General features: G+C 38.4%; 1 protein-coding gene across 18 annotated transcripts in view; it reads right to left on the reverse strand.

Moving 5' to 3' along the window:
* LOC114285171 (allantoinase) overlaps positions 1-6,058 on the reverse strand; it is a 38,958-nt gene extending 32,900 nt beyond the window's left edge. For 16 of the 18 annotated variants that reach the window (XR_014340943.1, XR_014340939.1, XR_014340941.1 and 13 more), the window contains exons 1-3: positions 5,694-6,058; positions 3,853-3,946; positions 3,360-3,477 (exon numbers count right to left, since the gene is read on the reverse strand). Coding sequence is in view for 2 of the 18 variants with exons in the window: in XM_082888537.1 (XP_082744663.1) it covers positions 3,360-3,477; positions 3,853-3,946; positions 5,694-5,711 (230 nt within the window). In the remaining 16 variants the exon portion in view is untranslated. The remainder of the gene's footprint in view (positions 1-3,359; positions 3,478-3,852; positions 3,947-5,693) is intronic. The other 2 variants (XR_014340945.1, XR_014340944.1) reach the window with 1 other exon arrangement.
* Between the last annotated feature and the right edge of the window lie 3,812 nt (positions 6,059-9,870).

The raw sequence follows: 9,870 nt of genomic DNA on the forward strand, positions 1-9,870 counted from the left end.
AAAAACGTCGCAGAAAATGCTTTTTGTTGTAGTGACTCTACATTCTACTTCTCTCTCTAACTTGCTCATCGGAGGGTTCGCTGGGGGACTCCCCGTTCCCCGTTGAACTCTTGTGCAGGTCTTCTGGTGGACTTGGTCATTTGGACATAGGCTTGAGGAGCGTGGATCAGTCCGACCCGTTCCACCTGGTTCAAACGGAATCATCAATCCAGGTGGGAATTCAAATAGCGAAACCATGCCCCACTAGTTGCACGTTGTAACGCCCTCAAAATAATAACATTAAACCCATCAATATAGACATGCATTGATACATAAAAACTCCACATTCTTCTATTCATCAGAGTTCCCTTACAAAAAGTATTACATGTTAACGACAAAAGCAAATGCCCTACGGGCTTACAGCTTTCCAAGTTAACACTTGGTTACAATAAAAGAGTACTAACTCATTTACACATTAAGCCCTTGACTTGAATTTACATGTAATACATCAAAAAGAAATAAGACAACAAAAGTGTGTCCGCTTCTAGCCTCCCAAGCTATGTCCTTGGAGGTGGCATGCTACCTGTACCTGAAAATGATATTCCCATATAGGGTGAGCCACAGCCCAGTAGAAATACGCTAAACCAAATATGAACAATGACTAAAAGATTAGCAGTTGATAGATGGCCAACAGTGATACTTTCTCTTATCACACTTTACAATTTCATGACATACAATTCCATGTTACAATTCATTTTCCAGTTCCTTTCAATTCTCATTTTATAACCATGGCTCAGAACCTGGCCAAACAACTCATATGAAACTGTAACTCATATCAAGCACTTCCCCATTTCATAATAGATAAGCATACTAGCTATATCACATACCAACAGATAAGCATACAAGCTATATCATCAATTCCACAGATATGCATATAAGCACTATCACACTTCCAATGACAAGCATATGAACTCTGTCAATACATCACTAGATAAGCATATGAGCCCTATCTACGGAGTCCATCCCCTATCTCCTCCCAACAACATCCGGTTTAGAGGTCCATCCCCTATCTTCCCCTAAACCGTGGAGTACATCCCCTATCTCCTCCAACACAACACAATGCATATAAACAATAATTATACACATCATCACACAACACATAAATTTAACGTGTTCTTTCAATCATCATACTCAATGACTCATTCCAGTGATTAGTTTCTGTTTGCCTAATCATCATGCATTGTCTACAACAATCAAGACTATCCTCCACCGATAGCCCAAAGCAGTTATTTCTATACAAAAAATAAATGCAACAATGGATATACAATCAACATTTCAACCAGGTGAGCGATACATAATCCAACTACACCCCTTAACGCCTTTCCCTTTCCAATTTCCACATTCTCAATTCAATTCCTCATTTCCAACAATTAATTATACAAATTAATCAACCGATGCAATTAGGACATTTTCCATAATTAACATTAGAACCCTTAGGTTCCATTTTCATTAATGTTTTAACATTAATTTCACTTTTTTTCCATGCCAAACATGCATCTAGGCTTTATATAGCTAAAACCCCAACTTTTGTAAATTTACACAAAAGTTCCAAACTTTCACAAAATTACCAAACCAACCCCAACATCTCAAAATACTAAAATTTAAAGACAAAGCTCATAGTAAGGAGTATGTTATCCCTACCTCAAAGAATGACACCCAACCAAGAAGATGATGGAAATGAAAATGCTCCAAACCACGAACTATTCGGATCAAAAGATAGCCCTCGACGATCAACAACTTTTTTGTAAAGGCCAAAGGTGAGGAAATCACTCCTACTAGATCAATACCTAGAGAGAAGGTAGAGCTCTAGAGTGAGAGGCTCAACAATGGTGTTTTTGAAAAAGTAAGAGAGATAAGAGAAGTGGAAAAAATGATTTAAAAGATCAAAACACGGAGCTTTAACCCAGTTGCCCCGTTCGAGCGTCCAACGCCCCACTCGAGCGTTACTCACAGACTCCCGCTCGAGCGTCAACAATCCCGCTCGAGCGGCGGATACACACTTCCAGAACTTTTACAGAACCAGGTCTCCGCTCGAGCGTCAACTCTCCCGCTCGAGCGTCACACACAACATCCCGCTCGAGCGTCAAAAATCCCGCTCGAGCGTACAACACTGCAGAGGAGATACTGGAAGATGGAAAACTACGCTCGAGCGTCGAAAACCCCGCTCGAGCGGACAGACAACAACGAAGGGCCCGCTCGAGCGTGAAGGCCAAAATCTGGGTAACTACTCTTGGTTTCCAAATTCAACCAACCTGTTTCAAACCTGCCCAACACAACCCAAGACTCGAACACAATGAGTAAAGGATGTAAATAAGACGCACACAGCAACTAACTCCACGGAACCTAAGTCCGAATACAACAATTAAAGAAAAGGGAAACCGGGATCGCTATACACGTGCTGTGTACAATCTGGTTCACCAGAGAACAATGATGTAATCTAGGAAAATTGCAACATTCCAGGAAAAATTGTGAATGAGACCTCCATCCAGTACAATGCAAGAGAAAATTTTACTGCAGAGAATTGAGTGTTGAAAATAAAAGATAGGTTTCAATTGTTTACCAAACAAATTTAAAAAATAATAATGAACCACGAGTACTAACAGAAATGTGCCCATTCTGAAGAACTACCAGAAAGAAAAAGAAAAAAAGGGTCATCACATTAATTTTTCGGTTCAAAAAGAAACAAATATATTAAAATATAAATCAAATGCTAGAGTTTTTACTAAAGAGGATTGTTCCCACTGTTAAAATCTTTTCTCTAAACTCCTTTGCAGGTCATAGGGAATAATATCCTGCTTTAGCAATCATTTAATATGCAACCAATAGATAATTCGCTTGCTAACAAACTTAAATTTTGACGGTTTTTCAACAAATAATTCAATAATAAAGAATTAGGAAGTCTGTAACCATGAAGTTGTCATTTTTTTCATTAGGGAATATCAAAGACTTCTTGCATCTCAAAATTATTTTCCTATCATGTTTTGCCATCTTAATAGCTTTGGAAGTAATGAAATCTTAATCCTAATCAAAATTCCTACTATCTATTAATACATTGACTTGACATTAAAATATTCCTGTCCTACATGCATATATCATGCTATATTTTCCATGCCCTCACTTTTAAATTTAAAATATCAGCTTTTTATGGCTCTCTTATTATTTATGTCGAGAGTATTTTTGGTCCCTGGCCCATTTTCAACATCTAATGTATGGCAAAAGAAGAAAGAAGGAAAAGTAAACACAAAGATAAATTATTCTTTCATTTTATATAAGTCAAAGAAATAAAGTAAATTCATAAGAAGATGGTTGCCTCATCTTACACATCGATCAGACCTGGCATGACAACAGCCTCCCCATAATCTATCACTTGTCCAGTCCCGACATTCTCATGCCAATCCTCTTCCATTACAGATACAATGTTTCCTCCTTTGACCTCAACTGATCATTTACAGCTTTGATTAAAAAGTAAGAAGTACAGACGATCATTTACAGATGATCATTTACAGCTTTGACCTCAAGAATTACAGCTTTGATCATTTACAGCCTCCCCATAACATAAAATTAATCAACAGCACTACAGAAGATTGTTGCTTGAAGAAATTGTTTAGTATTGTACTAAATATAATGGGTATACTATAATGATGAAATGGAATCTAAAGTTTGGCAAATGCATACTTATGTAGTAAATAGTAATTATAGACTTTTTAAGTATTGGTAATGATTCATATATCTATCTACTATGATGTTTCGTGGTATTGTGAAAATTTATGAAAAATGACCTTTCTTAATACAAAAATCACTTATTAGACGGACTTGCACCAGAAATCACCCCTTTTGGTGTCACAATACGCTTGCTGGATATCCAGAAATTGTTGTGATCAAGAAGGCTGCACTCGCTGTGATATGGCTGTCACAAAAATATTTGAATTTTATTAGCATAATGTTTACATTTGATCAAATTATTCAAATTGTAACACCAAAAAGTGATAAAACACAGCTAAATCTCCATATAATTAACCACAATGAGAACATATATATGAATAAACCTACACACGCCTGCATGCATCAATGAATTAAAATATAATTAGAATTGAAATCACCCGATAATCATCCTAAAATTTTGGTTAGTATTTTTTTATCAGATTTTTGTTTCTTTTTCTTGTCTATTTGCACCTTCCTATTGAAATATGACTTGGTAAGCTCAATCAGTCAATAGCCACCATGATGAAATGAAACTATGCCAACAACCATTAAAAAGAATAAAGATCCATCATCTACTGAAATCCCTTTAATTGATTAAAGAAAAAAACAATAAAAAATTGATGACTAGATTCCAACAACCTTATTTAAATTACTCTGTTTCATAAAAATATATTGCTAAAACTCATTGGCTCTCTCCATTTTTTGACACACTCTATCCGACAAGTTAAACCCATCACGCAAGAAAATAAAAAATAATAATAAATTGATGATTAGATTCCAACAACCTTATTTAAATTACTCAGTTTCATATAAATATATTGTTAAAATTCATTGGCTCTCTTCATTTTTTTGACACACTCTATCCAATAAGTTAAACCCATCACGCAATAAAATAAAGAGAAAATATACAAATACTATTTGATTTCAATAAATTTTTGGGGTCCTACATGGATTCCCTGGTAATGGTGATTACCAGAAAAGAATGTCAAGATGGTTATGGTCCAATATCATTTTTTAATCATGATTACAACTTTACAAGTGTGGAGTTGAGCCTTGCTTATTTTAATTTATCTACAAATGTCATGTGAAAAGACACTAAGGGGTTGGCCTCGTAAAGCGTTAAGTGATGCAGTTTTCCATTTCCTATACTCCTCCTAGTGATTTTTCTGTTGATTTCTTGTAAAATACTATTTATTTTGGTTCTGAAATTTTTTGCATCAATACTGACCGAAATATTATATTTAAATATTTTTTATATTTTAATTTTTTGCACATTAGAAGATAAGTAACCAATCCTATATGTTTTGGAATAAAAGTTAGGGAGAGAGGCATTTATAGAGCATCCTCACACTCTCTTTTCATTTATTCTTGAGATGGGATTCCATATGTTTCTACAAAACCCTTAAATTCTCTGAATCACACATTTATGTTAAACCGAAAACTATAACATGTGGTCGGTTTCGGTTCCTCAACCGACAAAACCAAAAGGGTTCGGTTCAATGTTAAATTTTGCCTTAAACCCCTACCGAACAGAACAGAACCGAAAGCTCTATTTGGTTCATTGGAATGAGATAGAATGGAATGGCACGATGATTCCTTAGGCTTTCTCATGGAATGATTAACCTAGTGAAATTAATGTATTTGCCATTATATTTTTAGTGTAATCAAACCCGAGAATAATTATTTTGATGAATAATCATTTCATTCCGACTTAGACCCTAACTTTAATAAAACAAACATTATGAAATAAAACACATTTCCTTTATCAGATCATCAGATGAATATACAAGCATAATATATCTTATGCCACAGACAGACAGAGACATCCAAAATCATGTATACATATGTATGTATACGAGTGAATTTATCTCTGAAATGGGACATACAAAAACGGGTATCTAAAAATCAAGTTTATGTATTCATAGGGTAAAAAGAGGGAACAAAAATCAAACCTTTTGAGGGCTTTTCATGTAGAAGAGTATAACAGATGCAAGGAGTGGTAGCAGAGCTAACAACCTCCATTTCAGACCCTCTATCTCTCTCCCTCTCTGCCATCACTATCACTCTCTCTCTCTCTCTCTCTCTAAAACTTCACTAGTGCTATAAAAGCTAAAAGCTAAGGAATGAAGGGTCAACTCCATCTTATGAGAATCAAACAAGCAATGGGCGGCCCAGATATTCTCCTCACACTCACACCGGTTCGTGAATTTTGTTAAAATGGTTACCGTACCTCCTTCGTCGCCCGCAGGGCAGCTCTATGCGTCGAGCATGATTCCCTCCTTGAATCTCTTAATTAACTTCGAGCTGATTTTGTGGTACAATTTTAATGATTCCAATTATTTATATTTTTAAAATTTGTCATGTATATTATACTTATTGTGTGGGTGATTTTCTGATTACACTGTCTGTTTAGTAATCAGCTGGAGAACACTGGCAGAATAGATGACACCTGGCTAACCTGTAACAGAAAGAGAAGATTCCGGCGGTGGTTCGTCCACCCGGGGCACTCCGACGATCAAGTCAGTATATCTTTCAAAGATAATCAATAATGCTAAACTCAATGCTCAAAGGATAAAATTGCGTACCTTAGACCCATGGGGGTCCTCTCTTTTATAGTTATCTCAATCATAATCCCAATAGAAGCCTAACTTCTACGGATTCCTGTTCAGTACTTACTTTGGACTCCTTAAGAGATAAAGATAAATTCTCTAAGAGCTTTATCCTTATCTTGGCTAAGTCTCTTCTTTATTCTAGGACTATTGTCCCTTATCCGCTTATCTCGGATTCCGATATCTTTGAAGATAACCTCGGCTTAACCGAGATGACCTCGGCATAACGACCAGGACACATGGCACCTCGGCTGACACGTCGGCGTCACTTTGCCACGTGTTGGTACTCAGAAATATATCCCCACAACTGCCCCCTAAGTTCTATTACCTTGGCATTCTGAGGTGATGTAACCTATATCATTCCTTTCTTTCAGTACATTAGTTCACAGTATTTTCAGCCGAGATCATTGTGTTGGCCGACATGTCTTCGTTAAAGAACAAGAATTTCTAATAAGCGCCTTCATGCGTATGAGCTATCAAACATTACTTTTCAACCGTTTATTCACGCGTTTCATTTTTATTGGATCGTGCTTATGACGCGCCAGAAAACCGTCTTGTTTGCGTGCGCCGTCTGGCGCATTCGTTGCTCTAGGTGCATTTAATTTCCTTTTGCCGCCGTTTCAATTTTTTTTTTTTTTTTTTTTGACAAAAACTTGTTTGCCCTTTTTCATCTTCTTCACTTTTACATCAATTCCTTTGCTTGTTCTCTCTCTAGCCTTTGAATACACCATTGTTCCAAACTTCAAGCTCTGCAACTGCCTTCATTCTTCCTTCTAGTGAAGCTTTCTACCGTTCTACTACTTCTGTAACCATTGACTGACTTCAGCGATTTTTACACCGGCCTCTTTTCTTCGATGAGTTTACTGTTCCTTCCGTTTTCAATTTCTTGATGCTTTCCATTACTTGCCACCACTACTGCATTTGTTTTAAACTTTTTAATTTGTGAATCATACACCTGAATGTGTTTTTCCCACTATTTTGCCCTTGCCCATGTCTTGAAAACACGCACTGTTTCACCACTTCCCTGTATTGTTGTCACTGTTCTTGGCCCTATACTTCTGTATTCTTTATGCTCTTGATAGATCATCTCTGTTTTTTATTCTGAAACTCGTTCTTGTTTCTGTTTTTTGTGTCTTTCCAAATTCGTATCTTCAACTTTGTTTCCATAGACTTAGGTTTGGGATTTGTTTGTAAAACCCACAATTTCGGACAAACTGAAACATCCCTTACAAATTTCTGCACCAACTCAAACCTAGGTTTTTGCCGAGGTCCGAATAACCTTTTTGGAAAACATCTTCCTTCTGAAATCCAATACCTTTAGTTATCCTGATATTATGGGTATGTGGAAACATCAGGTAAACACCCCCTCTAAGATAGACTTTTTTAGGCAAGAGTTTGAAATCCCAGCCGATGTCAATCTGAGGTTGGCTGGGGATGATGACTCCATCATGCCTACGGATAACTCCATGCCCTTTCTTGTGGTTGCTGTTATTGAGTGTGGACTTCAGTTTCCACTTGACCCTTTTTTTCGTCAAATCCTTCACTTCTATAAGTTGAGCCCAATGCAACTCGCCATCAATTCTTACCGAGTTATTACTGGTACCATAGCTTTATTCAAATAAGAAAATGCCAAGATTACACTTGCCGATTTCCACTACTGTTATACCATGTGTCGTCTTAGAAAAGGCACGGATTATGTCTACTACCTCAAGCCGAGATCCACTGAATATAAAATCGTAGCCGACCTCCCAAACTCCAATAAGGGAGCTGGAGACGATTACTTCATCATCTCGGGCAATTGGGAGTTTCATCCAAACGATGACCTTCATCTTTATCCCTTAAGCCGAACAGTTCTTGGGGAAGGAGCTGGTAAGGGCCACCCTTCATAAGTTTTCTTATCTTGCATAAAGTTTTTAATATTCTTTTCTAATGTCTGTGCTGTTCTATCTTTGCAGTTCTTCCTCAACCTCCAAAGAACTTTCGCCAATCCTTCTTCCCCAGCAGGGATTTGAAGAAGCTACTGAACCTGCCAGTCCATAAACGGAATGCACCTTTGCTTCTCAACTTTATCCCAACCTATAAGTCAGCTCTGCCTGACGTCCCTAAGAGAAAAAAGAAAAGCCTCTCTCCACCTTCTGCCATAACTCCATAGACTGCGTCCACATCTCAGACAGATCAAGGGTCAAATTCCGATCCAGCTGATCAGCCATCAACCTCAGCTCCATACTTGATTCCAATATCACAACGTCGCCGTCGACGCCGAACAGTTTCTACTGCCGAGATGGGTCGCGCAAAACCAATTGCGAAACACCTCTTGGCTAGCATCCCTTCTGATGTTGATGCACAACCAACACAAGCCCTGCCTCCACCGAAGCCGAAAAAAATAAAAAAGGCTCAGCCAAAGGCTAAAGTTACTAAAATTGAGTCTGAGAATGCTCTGCCAATCTCCAAGTTGGCTGAGAGTGACAAATCTCAACCTTCTGCTGAGAAGAGGCACTCTGAAGCCCAACCATCCGAATCGCCTAAATCAAAAAAGCCGAAGTCATCTTCTGCAACGACCTCGGGGTCTAAGAAGCCTGCTGTCCCCTAGGTCCCCGAAATTACTTTGGAGGATAAGCCAATCATGGCAAATGATAGTGCCGAGGATATTAATGTCGACGTTGCACTCAGTACTGCTCTGCTGTTACCAGGCGATCTGGAGCGAAACGCCGGGTTGAGCGAATACGAAAACTATGCGTTGATGCTTTAACGCTCTGTTCAAGTAAGTGTTTTTCATCTAACACTTTTTCCTTCTTTCATATACTTAGAAATTTTTGTAATAACTTTTACCTTGTGTTTTCTTCAGGCTATCCAGCATGCACACTCTTTTTTTGTTCAATCTTTCGAAAATCGGCAGAAGTTGGCCGAGATGAAGAAGGAGTTCTCCAGCCTTCAAAAGACCAATGAAGGCTTACAGTCAAAAATGAAAAAGTTAGAAGACCAAGCTGAGGCCGCCATCAAAGCCCAAACTGAAGCCGAAGAGAAGGCTGAATCTTCCGAAGCCATCAGAAAGATTGCTGAGTCCCAAAGAAAAGAGGCTGAGGAGAAGATGGCCCAAGCCGAAAGAGGCTGAGGAGAAGATGGCCCAAGCCGAAAAAGAGCTTCAAGAAGCCTTGGCCACCAAAGAGGCTAAAATCTAAGATGCCGATGAAAAGGCGTATGCCCAGGGCATGGCCGATGTTACTGAGGCTTATGAAAAACAGGTGAAGGAGGCATGCAACAAGTGTTTCACCCTTGGTTAGATGTCCCTTCTGAAAAAGCTCAACGTTCCTGAGGACTCGCCCTTGAGAAAAGCGGACGTCATTCTTCTTCCATTCCCTCCATCTCCACCTCCAAGTCAAGATGTCGGCGAATCTGAGTCTGAGGATGGTGATGAGGATGAGGATAAGGCCTTGGTGAGAAAATCCAAGGATGCTGATGGGGCCAAGTCCCCTCTTCAGAAGGAGAAGTCCTAGACTTGACTCAAGATGAGGAAGGTGAT

This window comes from Camellia sinensis, chromosome 9, assembly GCF_055761805.1.
Source record: "Camellia sinensis isolate YWXY chromosome 9, ASM5576180v1, whole genome shotgun sequence".
Lineage (NCBI taxonomy): Eukaryota > Viridiplantae > Streptophyta > Magnoliopsida > Ericales > Theaceae > Camellia > Camellia sinensis.